The 25,054-nt window shown below is 41.4% G+C and overlaps 1 protein-coding gene across 1 annotated transcript; it reads right to left on the reverse strand.

Annotated features, from left to right (window-relative positions):
* Positions 1–1,268: 1,268 nt before the first annotated feature.
* On the reverse strand, positions 1,269–24,751 carry TBX18 (T-box transcription factor 18). The gene is made up of 8 exons (XM_065730979.1): positions 24,357–24,751; positions 23,949–24,132; positions 22,462–22,563; positions 19,402–19,573; positions 12,975–13,142; positions 11,676–11,740; positions 6,953–7,047; positions 1,269–4,354 (listed from the first exon to the last, which is right to left on the reverse strand). Exons 1-8 carry the CDS (start codon positions 24,613–24,615, stop codon positions 3,630–3,632), a joined length of 1,770 nt encoding a protein of 589 aa, XP_065587051.1. The 5' UTR covers positions 24,616–24,751; the 3' UTR covers positions 1,269–3,629.
* Positions 24,752–25,054: the final 303 nt, after the last annotated feature.

A 25,054-nucleotide genomic window follows, 5' to 3' on the forward strand; every position in this document is an offset into this window, starting at 1 on the left:
TGATCAAGCATTTTCATGCCTACTTCTTTTGACCTAATTCTAGTCATTTGCAACAATGCTGGTGTTAAGTGACTACGAAACCCCAGTATTCCAAAGCAATCATATTTTCAGGCTCTGTGCCCTATGTCACATGGAATCATTTACTGCAGTACAATGGCAAATAAGGCCTCTATGGATAGCAGTATTTCTATGTGGATAAATGTTGCTCGTTGCTGAATAGAATCACAGCATACCCAGCTGTTTATTGGGTGTAAAATCTGCCTTGGGAATCCATGGATTTTGGAATAACTAGAAGAGAGAGTGAATGACCAGAGTAAGAGCATAGAGAAAATATGCAAGGCATCAAGCTCTCATGCATTCACCTGGTCATACAGAAGTGTTAACTTCCCAGATCTGGCTGAGAAGGGGCAGCAAAACTTGTCTCGGCAGCCGAGATGAGTTGGGGTATGAAAAATCAGCATGGCAAGGTATTCCATCCCTCCTCACACCTTACAGCCCCAGCTGTCTTGCCCAAAGCCTGCACCAACCTTCTCATACAAGTGACAGTGTCAGTAACAGACAGTTAAGCTGAAACACAGAAGGACTGTGGACCAGTTAGATACCTGTAGCTTGTTGAAGTGTCTTTGAGTTTCAAAGCTTACCTTAGAGTCATTTTGCTTTTACTAGAGATGTGGAGAAAAAAAAAAAAGGCTCAAGTCCCTTCATTTTCCAAATGTAGAAAAAAAGTGTTTAGATACACACTTTAATATATTTTCTGTGGCATTTTTGTAAAATACAGATATATAATTATAGATATAAGGCATATATAGCATTTACTATGTTGATAAAAAGCTAGTCTTTTCACAATGGCACACCAGTAAGTATTTACAATATGATCAAATTTTAAGGAACAAATGTTTCAAAACATATTGTGCGGTTATATGAAAGGAATAATTTCAGGAAAAATATGAGAACAGTTCTAAAAAATCCCAGGTGACAAAGTGTATACTCTTGCCAGAGGAACCTCCATGTACATTCATGCACAACTGACTTTTCCCCCTTGCAGGAACACACATGATTAGCTCTTCCACATTTCTACACAGTCACAGCCTTTGAGATGACATGGATAATTATATTGCTTATTCCTTTTTATGTACAGATTAATTGTACCATTTATCTTGTTTAGTATTATGTCCAACAGCAACATTTCAAAGTTTTGGGTCGAGCAGAAGTTACTATGCACAACTCGCTTGTTAATTGAAACTGATAGAGCAACTCACATAGACAATTCACATAATGGAAAATTTGCCCATCATCTACACATCTTAGAACCATTTCACAAATTATTACTGGGAGTTTTTTTGAACAGTGTTTTAGCACTGCAGGTCTGCATCAAGGGACGCTGCAATGCCAGAAAGTAGTAACAGACCTGAAGTACACGCATGCTCTTTGTTATCCTCACACAAGAGCACTACCCAGCCGTTCACCCTGAACATACTGCCCACAGTACATCAGATGTAAAGATCATCTTCACCTTTCATGTACAGTCAGCATTTCTTAATGAGGCAGAGAAGTGCTATTAGCACATTTTACAGAAGAAAAAAAAGCTGAGTGAGTTGCACAAGGTCACTTGGGAAGTTTGTGACAGCAAAGAAGTAAACTCATCTCCTCCATGGCAGGCTCACCCTCTTATCTTTCCAGCTTTAGTGAGAACTTTCTAAGTGTCTTCTTTAACATAAACAAAACATAACTGATAGAAATAGAGCCTTCTCCAGGCACCAGCTTAAAGTTTGTTGCAGTCTCTCTTCTTTTCCTAAATAATAAGGAGAGATAGAGAGAGGGCTGCTTCTGTATGCATTATCTCTAATCTACTGAAGAAACATTAGCTGTGCTGAGCATTTTTTAAGGTGGCAGTTGTTAAGCCCACTGCTTGCCAGGAAAGATGTTAGAACTCTTGCAAAACGCAACAATCCACTTTCACTGAAAAATGTAAAATCTGAAGGCCTTTTTCTCTCTCAATGCAGAACAGGGAATCATTTCCAATTACACTTGTACTTGTTTTATAACACTTTTATATCACCTGCGTAGTACAGAGGAGGCTTAGGGCAAACTTGAAGATGGCTCATGCTCTCAAGCATTAAAAGCTCTTCCACGTCCTCAGTGTTTCAGCTACAAGAGGCAGAAACACTGCCAGGAGGCAGCTCTTGCAGCAGGACCATGAGCACCATGGAGATGCAGGCACAGACGAGGGCAGAAGCATTCCCAAGACCAGTATCTCCCTGTGTGCTCATCATTATGGAAAAGCTTGATAAGGAGTGGATTTTGGTCTGCATTCTGTTCTTGCAAATGCCAGTTAAAGGGAGATGGGGATTCCACAGCAAAGACTGTTTGAGAAACAGAGCAGTAGTAGCCCCATGACAGAAAGGAACAATGGAAGACAGAGGGCTCCCTGAAGGAAGGGGAAATAGGCTGTAGGTGTTACACAGTAGTTTTCATTGTAAACTATTAAAGGAATTTTGCCTACTGTAATCCCAGTCCTAACTTGGCCACATTAAAGGCAGGCAGCTAGAGGAAAGTTCTGCTTTCAGTAATACTTGTGGACAAACTGGGTTATTCACCTAATGGCTACAGGCAATGTATGTACGATTTATGAGATACTGAGGACTTCTTGTTCTTATTAAAAAAAAAAAAAGGGGGGGGATCACAACACACGAAAAAGGGTAAAATCAATAAGGGAACTTCTCATCCTTGCACTTTTTCTAAATCAAACCTGCATTTGCTTTTAAGAAGTAAAAATATAAAAACAAAGATACATTAGTATATCCTACTGTTCAGTAAATGTCTTATAGGCAATATTTATGATGAAAAAAATGCATCAAGCCCTTCCTTTGACAAAAACGAAGCACCCCAATGTTCATTCTGTACCAAGGAATGCCACTTTTTTGCTGTTTGCTTAAATCACTCACATCACCACAATTTGAATATGCATTATTTGTCTTCAAATACCTAATCATAAATCTAGACTAATGCAGAAAAAAAATCCTAGTAAGAATGCTGTGCCGCTGATAAGCTAAAAACAGCGTATCATGAGAAGGCAAACTAATCTTTCTGTTTACTTTGTAAATAATCCATTAGCTAAACTTCTATTTTAGGCTGGATGCTTGATACTTAACACTTGAAAGTCCAAATACCCTTCATATCCCTTATAACAGAGAAGAATATTGTAAAATGCCTTTGGTGCATCAGCTTAACACTGCACAAATGTTTTAAAGAACCTCTCTAGTACTACAGGCAATGTAGTGGGCTTGTTTGTGTCGTTTAATACTCCAAGTGTCATTTCATTCTTTAAAGGGGTTAGAACAGAGGAGGGGGAAAGGGGAGGAAGTCTTACTTAATTTGTTGCATATGTCCCAACGTGTTACACAACTAAGTGTATTATACCAGAAAACTAAAGCAGTCTGCGCCTCAGAATACTCCGTGTAACTCAAAATAGGAGAATAATCTGGCTGCAAACAAGTCAAAAATTCAGTGAAACTTCCTCTCATATTATATATACACACACTTTAGAAGCTACATTGATTGTCCCTTCATATTCCAAAAGAAATACATTTTAGACACCAAACATACTGTACTTTTACTTAAAGGCTTCATCAAACCATATGTGCAGACACTTGAGAAGATGAGAGTGTCAAGCTTCCTAGGGTCCTAGAGTCAAAGAAATTCTGCTGCCCCCCACTGCTAAGTAAGTGCACTCCTTCCACAGGGGGCAACATCTGCCGATCCGTCATGGTTCCACTCGGCGAGGACCCCAAGAAACTTCCTTGGGAAGAAACAATTTTCTCAGGACTGGCAGCCAGTTTAGGGGATGTCGAAAAGTTATATCCGTACAGTGCACAGGGACTGTGCAGTCTAAATGTGTTGTAGGAGCCTTGGTGGGTTTGATTAGTGGTAAAGGCATTACTGGAAGGGGATGGCATGATGTACTGGAGCTGTGGAGACATCCCTGAAATCTGCATAGATAAGCCAGTTTGTGGGCAGCTGAATGCGTCCCCGTCATTGCCACTCATTGACATATTCACAGTTGTGCTACTTGACACACCAACATAAGAGGGAGTCCTTGGGGGTGCAAACGTCTCACTGGTTTGGTTTGTGAGCCTGTTGTAGGTTTCAGCCAAAGAAGTGCTGTATCTGTTCAGGGTCAAACCTGAGCGGGCACAAGCTGTGTAGTCAGCAGGAGCAAGGCTACAGAGCTGGCTAGTGTTGGGACTGAGATGGAAGGCTGGAGATGAACAAGGGGAACCCGGCAAAAGGTGAGGGTGGGTAGAAGGCACTCCACTGCCAGATCCCTGGAGTAAGGTAGAAGAACCTGCATTTCCTGGAAGAGAATATGACAGTGTAAGAAGCATGCTGGGAAAGGTTCGTTTTCAAGGTGATAGATCAAGACCATTGCATTTTATAGTAACCCTTGATGTGAAATACTTGACACAAATTCATGCAAAAAATATAAGTGTATACATGTGAGGGTGTATGCACATGGCCCATACATGTTTTCAAATGATCTGTCCTAGACTGGAGCACCAGCTATGCTCTTGTGACCATCATTCAATACATCCAGCCTTTCAGCTCAAGACCAAAAGTCTACCTACTCTATTTGTCCCTCAAAGAGAACTGCTTAGCAGTAATAATGCAGTCATCCAAGTACCACACCACAGGAAGCCTTCTTCAAAGTTATGAACTTCATGTGGTCTCTGCTGTTGCTATGCTCCAGAGAGGGTTTCAAGCCTTGCCCCATGTGAGAAAAGCATCTCTCTGTGTCAGTCACTGTCAGAGTACCACATAAGGATCAGCTTCATATCTCAAATGATAGAGGATCCTACAGCTAAAACAACTTCAGGAAATGCATTGGCTGTGTATCATGCATTGCTATTTTATTTCTTGCAGCAAACTGTTGACTATTAATTTACTGGTATCAGAACTTTTTACACAACAAACACAAGCACTGAGCGCTCCTAAAAATGACCTGTTTGCTAGAGGTGAAGTCTCTTCTGAGGACTGAAAGTTTCCCAGCTGCAAGAAAAGCTTTGTCTTAGAAAATATATCTCCTGGGAAAGTGAATGTAGAAAAATGTATTTGGACCTTTATGCTTTCACAGGCCAAAGTCACATCAAAAAATACATTCCTGATTGTGATTCACATTAACAGACATCTCACGATGTAGAGAGACATGCTGCCAGTAAGTTAACAAGTTTTCATAATAAAGGTGGGCTAAAAAGGAAAAGTAAGTTTCAAGTGAAGTCTGCCTCCTGTTTCCTTTTCAACTAACAAGAAGAAAAAAGCACAAAACATTATTATGCTGCATATCCCAGAAATCCTAGGATTTCAGGTTGGATACTAGGAAAAATTTCTTCTCAGGAGTTGTAACACATTGAAATAGGCTGCCCAGGGAACTGGTGGAGTCCTTGTCCCTGGAAATTTCAAGAAACGTGGAGATGTAATACTGAGAGACATGGTTAATGGGCACAGTGGTTATGAGTTAACAGTTTATTTTGGTGGTATTTTCCAACTTTAATGACTCTGCATCAACAACCCCACTGTCTGAAGATGGGCACATTAAAATCAGGACAGAGTTCTAATGGAGTCTTTCACCAAGTCTCTTTGCCTAAGCTCTAAATAACTCTATTGGCCAAGGCACATTACAGATTTTGAAAGGATTCTAGTTTCCATTCTCTGATCAGCAGTAACTTCAGTAAGGTACCTCAGGCAACAGCAGAGGGGGAAGCTCATGGCTGCAGTTTTCTTGCTCTCCAATAGTACTACTATGCACAAATGGAGGGCAACATAACTGATCTGCCCGCTAAACAGAAGAACTTCACAGTGAGTTACCCATCAGTCTTGTGCAGTCTGACAACGATCTGATGTTCTTGTCTCCTGGGCATTTTTAAAAGCATCATCCCTCCTCCCCACCCTCTGCCTAAAGATTTGTCCATGTTCATCCCAAGTATCTGTGACTTCGCACAAGAAGTTATTTTTAACTGCTCACATCAAGCACTTATGCTGAAGATTCATCAAAGGAATAGGCTAAGGTGAACCAAAGAAAAGAGATATCTGTGTGTTTCTATATATTTTTTGTTTTGGTTTTATTTTGATTTTTTTTTTTTTTGTTGTTGTTCAGAAGATGTTCTGATATATATTATCAAGAAAGTAGGTAGGATGTTTGTAAATTTGATAGCAGGAAAAGTGACAAATCAAGAGCAAGATGTCTGATTTAAGTGAGAGGTTTGCTATATGCATCAGGATGCCCTGGAAATAAAGGAATTCAGAAAAGAGTTCAGAGATTCCTCTCTGTGTCCAAAGAGGCCATTTAAAAGCCATCAGTGCTACCTCTATGATAAGAAAACAAAGCCAAGAGATTATGGGCTAGAGAGCAGGAGAAAGCAATATTTTCAGACTCCAGAATGCAAAAAAAAGATTGTAGGACATTTACTGAACAATGCACTGGTCTTTAAGAATCAAGGAGGCTTTCCAAAGAGAGAACGCAATCAAACTTAGAAGTATTTATTCAATACATAGATAACACCTATTCTTTCATTCTTTTTTTTTTTTTAGTCTTGAACACAGTTAATTCTCACATCTGAATTTGGATGTTTACAGTGGAAGCCACCCATAAATAAACTCTGCCTTGCATACACAGGTAGAGCATAATAATAAAGAAGAGTTTATGCTGTCCTTAAGTAACTGTCATCTTCCTCCATGTGTGATCAGATCTATCTTTATAACCTAACACTTCTACTGCCACGGTATTTTTTTTTTGTAACTTCAATTAATTCCAGTGAGAGGTAACAGCTGGCAGAGGGTTCGTTGGTCACTTTTTATGTAGGTGACACACTCATCAAGATTTCAGTAAGGAATGATGGACATAAAAAGATTTTTGTCTTAATGCCTTTTTGTTCTTGAAAAACACGAAGACTTTTACCTTGTTTAGGTATCCCAGGTATATCTTCAAACGTAAGCGTCCTAAGTGAAGGTCTCCAGAAGGCATAAGACTCCACCAAAGCTTCCAGTCCCATTCTATTTAGAACAAAAAAAAAAAAAGTAAAAAAAATCATGGCATCATGATAGAAAGCTGTATTTTGTCACATTCCTCTGAATACTGTATCTCAAAAACACAGGAAAATGATCAACATTTCAGAATTAATTCATTATTTTCAAGTTCGTTTTGCTTTTTACAAGAGTCTTACATCCTAACCCACAAGATTGCTGTGATCTGCAGACGCTGGGCTGATAAGCTTCAAAGAGTTTCCTATTTACATGAGTCCACTTCTCTATTTTGACTTTTTTGAGAGTGTTGCTTTTTTTTTTTTTTTTGAGTGAAGCTGGCTGCAATGATATTAAATGTTTTCCTACCATGACAATTCCTTAAGAGTAGCTGCTCTAATTGCCAGAGAAGCAATCTCCCATTTCTGACTAGAGCAACGGTGGTCAAGTGACAATTACTAGAGAAAATGGACTTCCAGTCTTTTCCGATGAGTTGGAAAATCATACACTGTGAGTAATGCATGGATGTACAGCTCTCTTGCAACTAGAATTTATAAAACAATGTTGTGTCTCAGTTATTACGTGCTGGACAAAATACCTTTAGAAACTAAAGATCTTGAATCATTTTCCTTCAATGGTGTCATGACAAAACAAAAATAATTACCTGCATAATCATGGCAGATATTTAGAAGAATCTGTGTCCAGAAAATCAAGGCTCATATGCTTTCTCAGAATTTTGTACATAATGCAGCTGCAAGGTATAGTTTTGCAATTATTTTTGGCTTTCAAGCCCCAAAGCTCTGTTAAGTGTCAGCACCAGGTACCTACCAACTGTGAGTATTTGCCTCAGAACAGCCAAACTGTGTAAACTACAATTATGCAAACAGCACAATTTGAAGCTACCAACAACTTCTTCTGATACTGCTGCTTCCACATCACATTTCCAACAGGATCACAAATGTATTCCAGGAAATGGTTATAAAGCATTTATTAGCTGAACCTCGACTAAAAAGATAGCCTTCATTTTCTGCAGTAATGATGAATTTTCAATTCTAGTTAAAGTGGAGATAAAAGCCACCTCCTGGAGGAGTGTAGCCAAGGTGATAATTTATACAAGATGCTTTCAAACAATTTCCACATTTTATCACCACTCTAATTTGCGCTATCAAATAGCCAAGTTTATTTAACAAAACAGCTATGTTTTTCCTGAAGCATTTAAAGAGAGAAATTCTTGACTTTTCCTGAGTAAAAGTTTTTATAGGGTCAAATGTAAGGCCTAACTGAAGAATGAAACAATTCTCAGCACATAAATTCTGTTGCACTTTGCAAACGTACAGGGAACGCTTTTAAAAGGTGAAGCAACAGATTTCTGCAAAATAGCCTAAATTAAAAAAATAGTCTCTTTCAGGGTCTAAAAGAGAATGACCTGAATGGGAATATTTTTAATTAAGTAAGATAGTCACAATAATTAAAGCAAGTTAAATATAACAGTGTGCAGTGCTTCCTACACTTGCCTCAGAAACTAAAATGCCTAGGTGAGAAGTAGAACAGCAAGACCTATGAAGACAGCAATCTTAGTATTTATGTAAGTCACTCCAAAAGTAATGCCTCCTATTTATTCACATAGAAATTACAACTAAGAGCACAATAAAACTATTTGACAGAAAAAATTCTCAGCTATGAAAACACCATTTTTAACATAATCACCACCATTACCTATGTATTATGCCAGAGATGAACCAGAGCCTTCATGCTGCATTCATACAAATCTGCACCAGTGAAGGTAACCCACTGATTCACAGCTGCTATGATGACATAGCTGCTAGGAAAATGTCGCCCACACAGTCCATCTTTCCTCATCCCAAAACACATGGAAGCCAAAAGATGCCAAATCTGGACTATACGGTGGGTGCATGGTTCAGCCAAGACTAGCAATGTGCTTCAAAGTCTTCCAACTGTCAGGGGGTCTGGTGTCACTGTGTTGCAAAAGTAAGGTTGTCTTCTTTGGCCTTACACTGGCAGTTGAAGCCTTCAGCAGAGTCAGTGTTACCATATAGCAGTCAGAGTTGACTGTCAGAAGAATTGTTTCTTGCCTATCGCAAAAAACAGTGTATATCACTTCACCCACTGGGGGCTGCATCTTGAACTTTTTCTTCAATAGGGAATTCACGTCACCCCTCCATGGACTGTCATTTTGACTCTGGCTCACCATGATGACACCACATCACATCACTGGTAACGATGCAGTTTCAGGAAACTGTCACCTTCAATCACACCAGGGACCACCCTGGCACAATCTCTGTGATATTCTGTCACCCATTGTTCCCAAAGCACTGAAGGCAATATTCAGCTCAGTACACAGTTCTCTGGTCATAATCCACTGATTCATGTGGATGAGCTGATCGAGATGTTCTTCATTTTGTCGTGTGACAGCTGTCCACAGACATCTGGAAGGTTTCTTCATTGCTGTCATCACTGCTGAAATGCACCACCCACCACCTCACCGTGCTTACATCCACTGTATGGTCTCCATAAATATTCAGCAAGCACCAGTGAATGTCAACAGATTTTATTTTTTCTGCATGGAGGAATTAAATTCCACACCTTTGCTTCATCCACACTTCCATGTCAGATGTCATTTTGTCAGACTGACCCTCTGCTGATATCTATTGCAGAGCAACAATGGAATATGGGCGGGAAGGTTCAGCCTCTACTGCCATGCCACCAACATCGGCCTCAGACATCATGGGTTAACATGATAAAATAGGAGGCGATATTTTTGCAGCAGCCCTTGCACTTTTTGTGTTTGATAACAAAGTAAATTATTGATCAGTTGAGTAAACTAGTCCTCTCCTTAAAAATCTGAAATGTAAGCTGCATGCCCAAACATACTTATTCAGGGCCGCGAAGCCTATCAAAGAAAACAGCAGTACTGATTTCAGCAAACCAGGGCCTTTTTGCAAGAATCACTTCCATAATGAGTGCTTTTATTACAGTAAAAGATTTCAGACCTTATCTAAAGCCAGTTCCAAAACTCACTTCTAAAAGAGGCTTCATAGTTTACAAAAATGGACTATAACTGTTTTTCTATTCAAAAACACATGCCTGAACCCAATTGATTCCTAGCAGCTAAACCAAAAAACCTCTCTGGATAGCCTCGGTACAATCACTAGATTTGCACAGTTGCAGATGCAGAGCAATTTTTTTTCTTACCCAAGTACACAGATCAAATTTTGCTTTTTCAGTCACTGCTTTTATCTGGAAGTTACTGTTAACTTAAATGCAACATAGAAAGTAACAAAAGAGGACAAAAGTATATTTATCCCAGGGCCTGGGACATTCTTTCCAGGCTTCAGGACAGGCTTCAGTATGATCAACTGTTTCTTGTAGGAAGATGAAAATCTTAGAAAGCAGCAAACTGAGAAGATATTTGCAGTGGACTCCTGTAAATGTTTATAACTCCATCCCTTCTAAAAATGTCACAACATTTATTTAACTCAGGTGGAAGCACAAAATGGTCTTTAAAGCTGTACTCTGCTAAAAGAAAAGCTCAGTAAAGCAGCCAACAAAAGATACTCTCTGAACATTCCTACCAGAGCACACTCTGCTCCCTTCTCTGGAAGGCTAGACCATAAATAAAGCAGCTGTAGACAGCAAATGCATGGTGGTCACTGGAACTGATGTGTACTATGCACTGCAATTAAATGCTGCCCATTTTTTAGCTGATATGTTTGAACATGCAATTCATAACAGGATTAAGTATTTTGCACTGAACAATCCTCGCATAAAATGCCTCATCAGTACTGGCAGCAGGGACTAGACCCAAGTCTCCACTTTGCATTACTCAGTTTCCCTATTGCTATTTTGAAAGAATCGTGGATCAATAAAGAACAAGTAATTAATCAAACTATAACAGAAAAGGTGGAAACCAGGACCCCTTCAAGACCATCTGTATAGCCTAGTAAGAAAAACATTCATCTGGACAGTGGATTTAAAGCTCTTTAAGCAAAAGAAACACTCTGACACATGTCTCCAGCCTCCTAAGCATGCATAATAAATGTAATGTTACAGTAGGAGGGGAACAAGGCTCTCCTTCTTCAAGAGAAAAGGAGCCACTCAATCCTAATGCCACTTGCATGCAGGAGATATTCATATTTGCAATCTGTATCTCTAGCCAGGAGGGAGACTCAAGGAAGCAGCCTTGTCTGCTGGCTTTTGGGAATTCCCATGCTCAGATCAGCATTATTACCTACATGCTCACTAAAGTGCCCCAAGATCACAGTTTCCAACATCATGGTGATTCAGCCCCCTTGACTGTACATACTTTCCCTACTCCTATCACACTCAGGTCATAACCTAAGAAGTCACAGACTTCAGCGTCCATTAAATCAGTTTTCAGCCTTCACAGTATGCTGCAGTTTCCAACAAAAGGAAACCTGAGTACATGAGTCAAGCCGTGTGCCAATCAGTTCATGATCTAGAGGGTCAGAGGAGGAGGAACAGGAAGCCACCACTGAGAACATTAATGGGAAGCCTAAGTGCTCCCTCAGGGAGCCCAAGTCCTCAGACTAATTTGTCTGTAAATACAGGTATTCCCCTTAGTATGAAGGACATCTATTACCAGCCTTCACAAACAAGCCCACTCCTTCCTCAGCACCTACCTGTTACGTCCTGAATCTCTAAAGCCTTTGGCAAACGGATTCCTGTCAATCTTCAGACGAGTTATCTGTGAAGATGATTAAAGAAATTAACAGCTGCAAATTCAGGTAAGTAACGCAAAAAATAACTCATCTGACAGTGAAATATCCTAGCTTCTTACACATAAAGCAGAATCATCTTCCTATTTGAAAGGTTTCAGACAGGTCTCTTGAAAGGCAGCAAAATAAGGCCCAACCTCCTGGCCATTATTTTTGCAAATCCCCAGAGAGGCTAATAAGTATTTAATGCTACTAAATGGCACATTGGAATTCTTGAGGAAAATCTTCTGGCAAATGTCATTCTTCACCTAAGAGAGTGCATTGCCTAATTGCAATAAAATTTAAATTAAATTTTATTTCCATATGGGTCAAGAAGGAAATGTGAAAAGAGAGATTATCGCTAGGCTATTATGCTCTATTAAAAAAAGAAAATGACAAAAATTAAGATGCTTGTAATTTACTTAAATAAATAATGAAACATAATTATTTGGTGTATGCCTCTTTTTTCTTTTTTTTTTTTTTTTTTTTTTTTTGAGTCTATTTACACAGTGCTTCCTCTATAAAGGTGAAAAGCATGTATAATTTCCCAAAATATAGCTGTAATTTCTTATAGGGAGTTAATAAAATATCACAGCATTAAATATAGTGTCACTGTATATTAATACTTAAACAATTGGTAATAAGAACCAAACAATGAGGTCAGGCAAACTGCAATTCAGTTTCGACTTTGAGTGTATACAGACCCAGATACATTTCAGTTAATAATATGTATGCTGAATCAGTTAATGAAAATGACTGCAGCCTTCTTCAGACCTCAGCTTCTCCTTTAAGATCTTGGGGCACCTTTTTCAGACAGATTTTTGAAATAACTGGAGTAAGGCTCAAAATACTGAAACACCTGAACACTTATCTACATTTAAAAGCACCTTTAAAATTCAGACTCCTCTTCACCTTCTGTTTCAATGCAACATTTATAATTAAGACACCATTAACTTTCATGCTGTCAACTTAAAATGGCAAGATCATCATTAAAAAGAAAACTTACTTCTTAAACACATCATCTAGCCCATATGGCCTGAAGTCTCAGCCATTGCCTCTGGGAGCTGCTGCGATACTACTAGTGAAAATTGCTTGTAATATTACAAGGGGTTAAGACAATGCTTCTTGGTGATAGAAGCAACATATCTTTTTTTTTTTCCGTCTCTCATTTCTCTGATCTACTCTGAAAAGCTTGTCAAGTGTTAAGCAGTACGTCCACGTTACCTGTTGATTTTGGTATGCTGTGACAGTGGTGAAAACTGTCTCTGGAAAGGAGAATGCTTTGACTCCTTCTCCTGAGGGGATAGGCTTGACCGGGGACAGATCATCTCCACAGTCTTTTCGGATGACGTGGACACGAGGCTGGTATTTATGCATAGAGTGAAGGATAATCTATGCAGTCAAAATGAAAGGAAAAGATAACATTTATTAGAAAGGACACCCTGCTGCTCCAGGACTAATGGCTTTTTGGAACAGATTAGGGCATGTGTTTACCATGCCACTTACTGGAAATCAAATGTTTTCTTTAACCTCTGAAGGTTCTTATTACAGTAGTCTAATCCCTTTGCATTTATGTTATTGCCAACTCCAAGCATTTAAAAAAATATGACTTGAGAACTGCAAAATCGGCAGACTGGCTTAAAAGAAAGGGGGGGAGTGAAGTCCCGGTCCCACCGGAATTAGAAAAGTTTCATTGCTTTTTTTTTTTCCCACTTGAGCCTGGATTTGATCTAACACAATTAACAACAGCAGCATTTGCCGTTCATTTTCAGACCCCTCAGGTTATGCTTGGAACATTTTTCTTCCTGATATCCAGAAAGCTGAAAACTTGTCTTGTTCTGAACGCGATCTGAGACTCTCATACTCTGAACCAGCAGAAATGCAGAGTAAAATAACACCAAAACCCAAAACTCTGAAGTGTTAGTAATCCTAGGTTTGTAATACATATACAAACAATGAACATCAATACCCACATCCCTCCCAGCATAGAAAAGCTCAAGTAAGAATAAAGGACAAACAAGAACCGCATGAACTCATAGTGCATTAAGTTAAACAAAAATAGTTCTTGGTATTGTTCCCAAATTTTAGAGGAGATTTAACATACACATTTTTTTCCTCTGTTTTATTCTACTTCAGCTAAAACCACCAAAAAGATTTCAAGGAAAAAAAGAAAAAAACCCTCAAGCTTGACTATTATTTTTGGAAGGTCTAATAAATTAATAACTTGATAAATAAATAGCCCTATGGCTACTGGCCTGTGCTACTTGTAATCAAAATTCAGGGGAAGTTTTTTCATTTCCTGCTCCATGAGTAGCCTCGGAATATGTATGTGCTCAGGCACTTGACAGAGCCTTTATGCCTGAACGCCAGATACCATGGAAGCTCATTCATCCAAATGACATACAGGACATTGCTTTCATTCGGCTAAACTAGGGTTTGGCTAGTTTAATACACTTGGTCCTGGCCAAATGACATGACCCCATTTTGGATAAGCCAAGTTTCTGGATAATCATTTTTTTTATTAGCCTGCAAGTAAGGCTTTGACAGTGACATCACAGGCTTCAATTAATTTCCTCAGGGAGCGCCCCATGAATGTTCTCATAAGAGGCCTTTTCCTAGTTTCTGAAATCTTGCATAAGCAAATGTGCATTCTTTTTACAACTATCCTTTCAGTTCTCTATGGGCAAAGATCTACAAAATGAAAATGTAGTGAGGACAGCATGCTCTTGATTCTGTTTTCCTGTTAATACCCAGTGATACCGGGGAAGGTACTGGTGCAACAGCAAAAATCTATCAAGGAAACCCCTTACCATCCTTTGAGATCATCACTATTCTGTGCCTTGCCATCTATCCATGCACAACTAAGCAAGCACACTTGCCTGTATGCAGTGATAATCCAGGCAGCTATGAACAACTTGGTTCATGCATCAGTACAAATGAAGTCGCAGCAGCATGGGGATGAACACCACAAGGAGAGCAGTAACACCATGCAAACAAGAGTGTGAAAGGAGAGGTGCATGCAGAGCCCACTCTGAAGGCCTGGTGTAAAGCTGAGCCCAAGCAGGGAACGGTTCCCTCCCTCCAGCATTCCCCACAGCCACATCACCACAACCAAGTGACACAAGGCATGGCTTCCTCCCTTTTAGGATATGCACAGGGAAAAGCCTCATCACGAGGAAGTCTCAGGCTCTTTCCTGTGCTACTCCAGAGGCAGCACAGGAACACTTTACCTCTTACTCGGGGGTTCAGAGCTTCCCTAAGCATGCAGCAACAGCAAGTGGGCTATTTTCTAACATCCTAATACTTACCAAGTAAAATCCCTGTTTATCAAACACAAGCTTCACTCCCATAGAGCTATAAAGTAGCCACTCTTTCCCACATATTCTGAGGCCCCACAGACAAGCCTTTCACCCTTCTGCAGTAGGTGTGGGCAAACAGCATACTGGCTCCAATGAGAGCCAAGAGGGATGGTGCCTGCTGGCACTATGCCATCGCATCCCAGGGCAGTAAACCTCTCTGACTCAGTGCAGGTCCTCAGAGCTGTGGTACTTGGACCACAGCAGTTGCCTTGACACTATCAGCCTTGGCTCAAGGAGGATGTGTGAACCCTGCAGAGCAAAGGCCACAACACTATAGAAGCAATGTACAGTAACAGACAGTACCCACAGACACACAAGGCTTGCTTTGGCCAGAATTACCTCACAAAAAAATGTCTGGAAAGGAGCTGCCATGATGAGGCCTCAGTGCCAACTCTGATCTTAGGTGCTGCCATGAGATAGATGTCACAGCCAGCACCAATGGGCCCAGTTCTCCTCTGGCATGGTGGCACTGTCCTCACCTCACTACTGTGGTCTCCAGAAATCTTCCTTTATCCTTCCCCTGTAGTCAGGCTTTCTGCAGTCAGGGAGATGTGTGGAACAAGAATTTTCTCCTCATAAAGAAGAACTGCAAGCACTGACATTTTCCAGCTTTCCATTGTGACAAGCCATGGAGACCCAACGACAGCAAGCAGAACTTGGTGTTTGTTGCCATGGCCAGGAAGGGCAAGAGCCCACACCACTGCCTCCAGCCTCACACCGCTTTTAAATTGACAAAGGTAAAAAATCTACTAAACAATCGTGAAACAATTAGCACACTAATGGCCTCATTTTCACTCAAAGTTAGATTTCTTCAGCATCATAAACAATTTAGTTGAAAAGAACAGAAAACAATATCAAAAATAGTGACTTTTGTTCTCTGTTTAAATGCAGACATAAAGCTGCATTAAAACAGAAAAACTGCCCAGCTCAAATTAGACAGAGAGACTAATTTTACAATGCAGCATTTATTCCCCAGTCTGGAGGCAAGAGGTACTGATTCGTGAGACAAACAGCACCACAACCAAGAGCGACCCCAATCTCAATGTCAACTGCAAGAAACAGATTTACTTTTCCACATCTTAACAACTCAGACAAAAGACAAGAATGTCACAGTACGTGTCTCGATGATCTGACTGGGCTTTAACATCTGTATAGACACACAGTCTTTCCAAAGTAGGGAATTTGCTCTGGGCCTCTCTTCTGAGATCAAAAATACACAAGGAAAACATCTCCTTACAAATCCTGCTTGATCTCCTCAGCCTGCAAGGGGAACTCATGTATCAGAGCATCCTACATGCAGATGTACTTCAAAATCCCTCCACAGAACAGCACTATAAAATCATGTCGTCGCAAACTCCCACTCAAAATACTGATGCAAACAGCAGAAGGCAGCAAGAAGGCAGCGATCGAGCAGCCAAGTGAGCTGCCTCAGAAATGGCCAACTCCCTGTAGAAGACGCTAACATCAGGCCGGCGGGGCCATTTGCCGCAGCGCCCGCGCAGTGCAAGGCAAGCTGGCTGCCGTCAGTTACTACCACCATATAAATACCACACAGAAATACTACCTGAGCATCTGTTTGCAAACACAGCCACCGTTCCCATGAGCGTGAGTCACTTCTGTCAGTGGCTCTGCGAGTTAATGCTCCAGTAAAAGGGCTCTGGGTTGAGCTCACACAAACTCCTGACCTCAATGGAAATTCACGTGTGCTAGGTCAAAACCAAGCAGTAGGATTTTAACACAAACACTCTGCAAAAGCTGACACCTTCAGGGAGCTTAGTGAGAATAAATGAAAGGATTTCAGCAAGGATTGAAATCCCAGAATCAGGCAACATGGAACATACACCCAAAGAATAGCTAAACCCTGATACTGCTTCAGCCACTGGAGGAAGGAAGGCAGCATATAGAGCCCCCATGGAAGCTTCCCTGAGCCATTCTGCCTAAGAAGGAGGAAAAAAAGTTTTCTAATAATATAAAACATGCCCTATCTCCCACAACAGAGGTGGGAGAGTCAGAGCACTTTATGTAAAAACAAATATTCTAGGGACAGTATGAACTTGACCCCAGCTCCTAAAATCCACTGTCCCTCCTCTGGTACCCTCTTGAGAAAAATGGTTCCTTCCTGCCTATGAGAAACAATTGCTTTTTTTATATTCATCACAAAATATGATTATTCGTTTTCCATTGTTGCTGGAGGCGTTCAGAGTCTACATAGCTTTTTCAATACAGCATTCCACACTACCATAGCTTTAAAAGAAAAAATGTACCCATTGGAAAAGACACTTTTCTGCTTTCTGCTTTTGCCTTTTCTGGTAATTATGAATGACATGTTTGCAATTTCCCAGATTTAAGAAATATGAAATTATTTTGCAGTCATCCTTCTTTTGTCCTTTTATTTTAATACTTAAATTTCCATTTTGAGGAGGAGGGGCGCTGCCGTAGCTTTGAATCAGTTCAATGTGTCCCAAATCACTGCACTAGAGCTTTGCTTCAGTCGTTTCCAAATCTAAATGCTTAACTAAAGACCAGAAAATTTATATCCCCTTGTATTATGAATAATGGCGTGCTGTGTACACTACACAGGTTTCAGTTCTGAAGAAAAACAACGCTAAGATGTGGGATGGAAGCATATAGCGGTGCAATTCTCTACATATTCTAGAATTCATAATGGGGTATTTTGAGGCTGCATGCGCACAGGTGGACCCCTGAATCCATATTTTGCCATTTGGAGACCAGCGAGTTCGAGAACCAGCTCTCCACTGGAGAAGCAACATTCTACCCATTTGCATCTGCTTCATTTTGTGAAAACTTTACAACAAAATATGGGCTTGGAGAATGCGACTCCCACTCAAGGAAGCTCTAAAATACACAGTCACTAGGGAAACAAACAGGACTACCTGTGCAAAGACTTAAACAAACACTGCCAACTGAGACTCCCTAACTGCAAATTATGGAAACAAGGAATGCACAGCACCTTTTCTACAATCCTGAACAAAAGTGCTACCAATTCAAGAGATATAAAAATGCTCTTCCATTAAAAAGAATATGGGAAACACAATTATGAACAGTATTATACACAAGGGAGACTCTTCATTCTTGCTATCACATTAGCTCGCTCAGGCTAGCCTATCTCCCATTTTCCTGGGTATGTAACTTGACCACGGTTTCAAGTCAATCTCCTTTGCAAGCTGAAATGGGGAAACTAAGCGTCATACTCAGAAAATGCTTTCACAAAATCCTTGGCTTAATGTCAGAGTTACAACTGTATCAGTAGGTATGTGTAGTATCTCTGCACCCTGTGCCAGGTATATTTTCTCTCACTCCCATCTGTGAAAGGGAAAGCATCCTATTTAATAAACTGTGCTACATTAAGGGCAGTGGTATTCACATCCTGTCTCAAAACTTGCCTCTTAGATCTCAAAACTCTACCACTTGGAATTCAACGCTCCTTGTGAAAGCAAGCCTACGTTTGAGATTTATTACCAGATTTTTCCAAAATTAAAGACTTCGCTATGACTAAAAACAATTCTCATTTTTTAATTATTTCCTAAGGTGTCAAATGAAACTATTCTAGGGGTTGCTGGAAAGATACTGGCTTACATCTGTCATGTTTCAACAGTTTTGAAGAGAAAAGGAAATATTAACATAACACATTTTGTCACATTAGATAATGTCATAACTAAACAATTTAGAACTTGCAAACAGAACACTCATACTGCATACGTCTTCGCCAGTTTTTCAGAAGTAATGAGCCTCAGCTGTGAAAGGGTCTCGCTTCATAAGGTATGCAATAAATCATTATCGGCGCGAACCCAGCTCCCATGTTGTTCGTTTTTGACTGCAATTATTAACACCTCATGGGATTTCACACAAATGTTTAGGTTAAGAAAATAGTTAAGTGTATTTTTATTCACATGAAGTTATTACACACTATTAATGTTTCTCCTAGCCACTTGTGAATTTAAACGTACCTTCTGATCAGAGCAGAAGTTGCAAGTAACATGCTTGGTGGGAAAACGAGAGCAATTCTGCCCCTTCATATTAGGCAATTTAGCCTTGTAAAGTCTGACTTTGCAGAAGGAGTTGTATTTTTGAGGGGGGAGTAAAACAGCAGGCTCTAATAAGCAGTTAATTATCAGAGTAGAAAGTAAGGAGATTTTAGATCTGGACAGTAAAGTTCCAAAAACAGCTTTGAAAAGTCAAGCCTATTTCTGGCACCCTGAAGCTGTATGTCAGAGACTTGCAGGGCTGAGCAATGCACCTATGTATCATGCCATAAAAGAGCAAGTACTCACATGCCCTTGATCATCAAGTTCGTTATTGGTGAGCTTCAGTTTGTCAAAGCTGATCACTTGTCTCATCCACGTCTCCCCGGAGGCGGGTGAGTCGGGGTGAATATAAACACGAGGTGGTACTGGGGAGTCAGCGTTACCAGCCACCATCCACTTGGAGCTATGATAAACATACCTGCAAAAAAGAAAACAAACATCTATCACCACAAAGTCTGGAATTATTTATCATACCCAGTCTGGACTAATAATATATTAAGGTCCATTCAACTACAGCAAGAACCCATCAATTAACTAGCAAGAAAGGACAACAATTGCGATTATTTTAGTTTCAAAAGACAGGTCTGGTATGTGCAAGAGGAAGGTTAAAAACTGTGTCTCATTGAAAAATCAGTCTTCCTAAAATCCATAACAGACTTTATGCTGTTTTAGCCTCTATGCCAGGGTTTAAACTGGTGTCAAGTCATTCACTACTACAGCTCTGCTCTGAAAGAGCATCAGCAAAAAGGGCAGAATATGGTCCTTCATTTATCAAATCAAGTAGGAATTCCATATTTGGAAGATTTAACATGTTGAGTCTAATATAAGAGTCCAGAAATAAAACTACTGAAGTGAAAGAACATTATAATTGGGAAAAATAATGAAGCTGTGTCAAACTAGGCTCTAGCTATTTCTGCAAGACCATATTATTTTTCCTCAACGGTATCATATAAAGGCTTGAAAATGAAAAAAACACAGCTTGTATTTCATTTGATAGGGCAGCACTGATAAAATCATTTTCTCATAAAAGCAATGCCAGCTTTGATAGAAAACTTATTTTGAAGGCAGATACTTCATAGGGCAAATAGAAAAGTGCTAAACAAAAATGCCAAGGTCTCTTTTTCCAACTACGGCAAAATTCCCATGAATCAGTCATATTTAAAAAAATCCATGAAGTTTGCAAAGAAAACAATATGTTTGCACTGTTCGGTTCCATACTAGAAAAAGACAAAAGGTGATCAGAACTTAAAATGATCCAATGCATATATCCCTGCATACAGTTTCTATCAAGCTGTAAAAGTAAAATCTAGTACAGTGATAAAATCCTTCAGCAGATCCTGTCTGGAGACAAGTTCTCAATCCTAAACTATGCAGTCAACAGTAGCGACATTTTGTCATTTTATATATGTTGTTTTATAATAAATATATACTTTTCCTACAAAAGCAAACAATATTCCAAATATTTGATTGTGTTTTATGATTAACCATGGTTTAAGCTTCCTAACATTGACAATGAGGTCCAATTTTGCTAGAAATCTAGACCTAGGTTAAATTTTCCTCATTCCTGTTTAGTTTTGCTATCTGCTATGAAAGTTGAAGTCTAAGCTCAATATAAGGCTGCTATTGCATCTTCAAGATGATCTGTTTTCAAAGCCATATGAGCAGAACAAGTTAAAATAAGGCAGAAATAGACGAATGCATAGACTGCATACAAAACAGTGAGAATAGGAATCAAGAAAAACACTAACATCCAGTAGGAAAATTAATGATATGGTACTAAAATATTATCACAGAAATTTAAGTTTGCCAACTACAAAAATACTGCCCATTATACAACATTATGTTACTTAACTTATCTGGGGACCACGTACCTCAATGTGCAGACAGTGCAGACCAGCATGAAATTATTTATTTTAAACACAGTTCACTTTAAACAACTCATACTCAGCATAATTGGTTTTAATATGAATGTTTTTGTTCAGTTTGAACTATTTACCTTCCCTTCCTCTGAGTTAAGAGGGTGCTCAGACAATCTAGAAATGATAAACTTAGATCTCTAAGTAAACGCAACACAAATTTCTATTTAAGCTGCACTGCCCTGTTCCAGGGGAAATAATAATAATTAAAAAAAAGCCATTTCTCCCCTATGATATAGCCAGAAAAGTGATATACACTGGACATGCTCAGCATTTCTACCTGCACCTTGCTGAAAAACAAAATCAAAAGCAGTAGTAAAAGAAAGTGCTTATATACCGCATGAGAAAAGGGCAAAATTACAGTCAGTGAGGTATGGACACGCAAAAAACATAGGGCGCTGTTTGTTTAGGAAACAAGGAAGCATTCCTGATGAACCAACCTTTCAGTCTTAGTCTGAAATATTCTTACTTCTACAATTAAATCTGCAGTGGTTTTCCATAAATTTGTAAGTATGGGGTTGAAACGATCAAAACAGCATTGATAGCGGCCCACTCCCTCCTCTGCTGAACTACTTGGCAAGGCTGCTCCTAGCTGCATGGAAAGTGGGAGCACTTATGTAAAGCACAAACCACGAATGTCCCGAAGTCGCAGTGACTGCTGAGGGCACAATCCCGCTACTATTGCTACAGGAGCAGGGCTTCAACGCAGCCCAACACGCTCCCTGAAACTACAGTTGCCCTCGCAGCAGTCAGAACTTAAACACATCGTTCTTACTCTTAAATGCTGGAAGAACAACTACTTTTGTTCATCCCATTATTTTTCAGACTACTACACCACTTATTTTTTCTAAAATAGTAATTAGAAACATTACCCTTTGCGAATCTAAGCAGACAAATATCTCAGCGATAACTGCTACTGAATTAAAGAGTCACTTTGAAGCACGACTGAGAAAGCCTGTGTGCATTACATTCTAAAGCCATTCAGTCAGATGTTAATGCAAGAATGTCATTTGTTATTGCCATTTAAAGCTAGAAAATGGAGCATTTTCCTATCTATTTGTTAACAGGAAATATTTCCCATTGACATGGTGAGGAATAACACAGGATAACATTTCTTTGACTGTATCACAAGCACAGTCTGCAAAAGCAAAGAACAGAATGCTTGCACACATACAACATGAGCTAAAGGTACACAGAGCTCCAGCAGCACTCCAGTTAGTTCTGCACACTCGATACATTGGTTGTTTTTAAGCATCCCAGTTTGACAACAGGAATCTGAAGGAGAGCTGAACACTGCTTTCTGCTAATTTATATGCTGTTAATATTGCCTTGCAATAGCTAGGATCCCCACAGCGCACATCATATGTCTTCTGCCTCAAAGCCACCGTACCTGTATCTTTTGTTATCCACTGGCACAATATCCATGGCAATGTAATACTGCTGATGGGGGTCTAAACCTGAGATCTTCACTCTCATCGCGGGAAACATCCGCCTGAACAGGGAAAGAGAAAGGTCACTTTTAATGCGAAACAGAGTGGGGAAGGGTTGTTTAGGGGAAGGAACCGCTTCGTGGGATTTTCCTCGTTCTTCCCTTTAGCCCACAGAGTCCTCTCTGCCGATTCCAGTTACACAGCCATGAAACGGCCCATTCGATATGTCAAAACAGATTTCAGAAGTGCATTCACATGAACAATGCTCCGTATGTTTTGGGATACGCTTTGGGAGTACAACTATTACCACATCATTTCAGCTTTATTGTTAGACAGTAAATCATTTTGTTTTGAGGCTGCACTTCAGCAGTGCGCGTACTTGAAGCCCATCAGCTAGAATTGTATTTCTGGAGACGTGCAAACACCGACTCCGTCCAGGAGGAGCAGTGCAAATTGCCAATTGTGCCAACTGACAGCAGCAAACGGCACACTGCAGAGCTGGGTCTGCTGTGACACAGCCCGAACGCTGTGAGGATGCTGTTATAAACCCGATGTGCTATGCCATAACCGAACAATATGGTCTTTATTGAGACGGACTTCCTGTCTGCAGCCTGCTAAGGTAAAGCGCAACGGCTGCTCTGCCTTTGAGAGGTACAGTAAAACTTCTTTATTGGAAGCAGAAATGGGCGTACGGGCAACTCTGAAAAAATACGTTCACAATCTACATCCTTCTGAGAAGAAAATGGAGTAATTACCTGGTGCATTTCTTATTTCAGCGTGTGCTTGGCACAGCTTTTATCAAGAAAGTTCATTCTCGGTGCTAAAAAAGAAAACACTGCAACACTGCACTGACTGCGAGCAAATGGAAATGACCTGTCTGAGCCCTAGAAGCTTGAAAGGCTTTCTGACTTGTTATTTGCTGCTCTAAAAAAAAATAATAATAATTTTAAAAAATCAATTAAAAGTCGTTACCGATAAGAAAAGCCCCGTCTCTTTTATTTCTGAAAACCCCGAGGGTAATTGCCCACTGTCGGGCAGTGCGTTGCCGTTGGGATGCACCTGTACGGTACTAAAGATCCCCGTGCCCAGGCTCCCTAAGACAAATGTTGCTTTGTGCTGCTTAGGGCTACGTTTCCATCATTAATAAAGCCCCTCTGAACACGCAGAAGGTAGCATATGGATCCAATAAAATATGTTTTTGTAATTTCTAATAAGTTCAGATCCGCTTATACTATCCAGGTTTTGGCCATCTGTACGCAGCGTGAAGGGGAAAAGTTTCCCCTCCGAAGGGCACGGCGCTCAGACTTCACCCCAAACGTGCGGGGAAGCCCGAACGCCTACAACCACGGCCATCTCCCTGCCCTGTACATCCATTTCCTCGGCGTAATCCCACCCGCGGAGATGCCTCGGCTCGGCCCGGGCTACTCGGCTGCTCGGGTGCCGTTACCTGCCCGCTTTGGTGATGATCATCTCGGTGCCGATCTCGTGGAAGCGCTTCCAGAGCTCGGCGCCCTGCAGCTCCACGCGCGGTGCCTGGGGCGCGGGCAGCGGCGAGCCGGGCCCGGAGCCCTTCGGGGAGCCGCCGCCGGGCGAGGAGGGAGAGGACGGCGCCGCGAAACCCTCCTCGGCGCCTGCGGAAAGAGCGGAGAAGAGAGGAAGCCAAAGGGCCGGGGCCGCGCCGGGTGCTCCGTCGCGCGGGTTTCGTTCGAACACGTTTCGCTCATCCCTCCACGCGCGTACGTACACGTTATATAGAAAGATACAGCTAGCCGCGCGCATCCCTCACGCAGACCTTAAGAACTTCTCGCCCTCCCCACCGCTCCCCGGCCCCGGCCCGGGTCGGGTCGGCACTCACCCGTGGGCCCGCGGGCGCAGCCCGGCTCCATGTCCCCGCCGCTCCTGCCGCTGGTGGCCGCCGGGCTCCCGGCGCGGCAGCCGCTGCCCCCTTCGTCGTCCGCCGCCTCGTCCTCGCCGCCCACCTTCCGCCGCTTGTGCTGCCGCGGGGGCGGCGCGGGCGGCTGCTGCTTTTCGGCCCCGATGAGCGCCTCCACCGAGAAGGCGTGAGCCTTCAGGCTCATGGTGGTGCCGGGCGAGGCCCGCCGCTTGTCGGCCATGCCCCCCCTGCAGCCAGCGCCGCCCGCCCGCCCGCCCGCCCGTCCTCCCGTCCGCGCCGGCTGGGGCCGGGGCTTTTCCTCGCCTTTCTTTTTAAATCCGAGTTATCAGCCAAGTTGTTTTTTTTTTTTTCTTTTTTTTTTTCAAGGGGAGAGAGAAAAAAAAAACTCTATTCCTTTTTGCAGATGCGCTCTTTTCCTCCCCCTCCTCCTCCTCCTCCTCCTCCTCGCTCTGCCCCGTCTGATGGGCCCAACAGGACTGACATGGGTAACAAACGCTCTGCGGACACAAATTAGGGCTTGTAATTGAAATTTGTTGCCTTGATCTGTCAGCACTTCCAGGCAGGAGAGCGCGGGGACGGACCGCTCATTAGTGCCGCGGGGCGGAGGGGCCGGGCGGGGCCGCGGGGCGGGGGCTGAGTCCGCACGGCCGCTCGCTGCC

Source organism: Cyrtonyx montezumae, unplaced genomic scaffold, assembly GCF_038088225.1.
Source record: "Cyrtonyx montezumae isolate F1298 unplaced genomic scaffold, pur_monq_1.0 scaffold_13, whole genome shotgun sequence".
Classification (NCBI taxonomy): Eukaryota; Metazoa; Chordata; class Aves; order Galliformes; family Odontophoridae; genus Cyrtonyx; species Cyrtonyx montezumae.

Excerpts from the sequence above, each read along its gene's own strand:
- TBX18 (XM_065730979.1), bottom strand. The coding sequence starts at position 24,615 with ATGGCCGACAAGCGGCGGGCCTCGCCCGGCACCACCATGAGCCTGAAG. Across the intron at positions 19,574-22,461 it reads GTGGATAACAAAAGATACAG|GTATGTTTATCATAGCTCCA; the intron begins GTACGGTGGCTT and ends TCTTTTTTGCAG. Across the intron at positions 4,355-6,952 it reads ACCTGGGATACCTAAACAAG|GAAATGCAGGTTCTTCTACC; the intron begins GTAAAAGTCTTC and ends ATTCTCTTCCAG.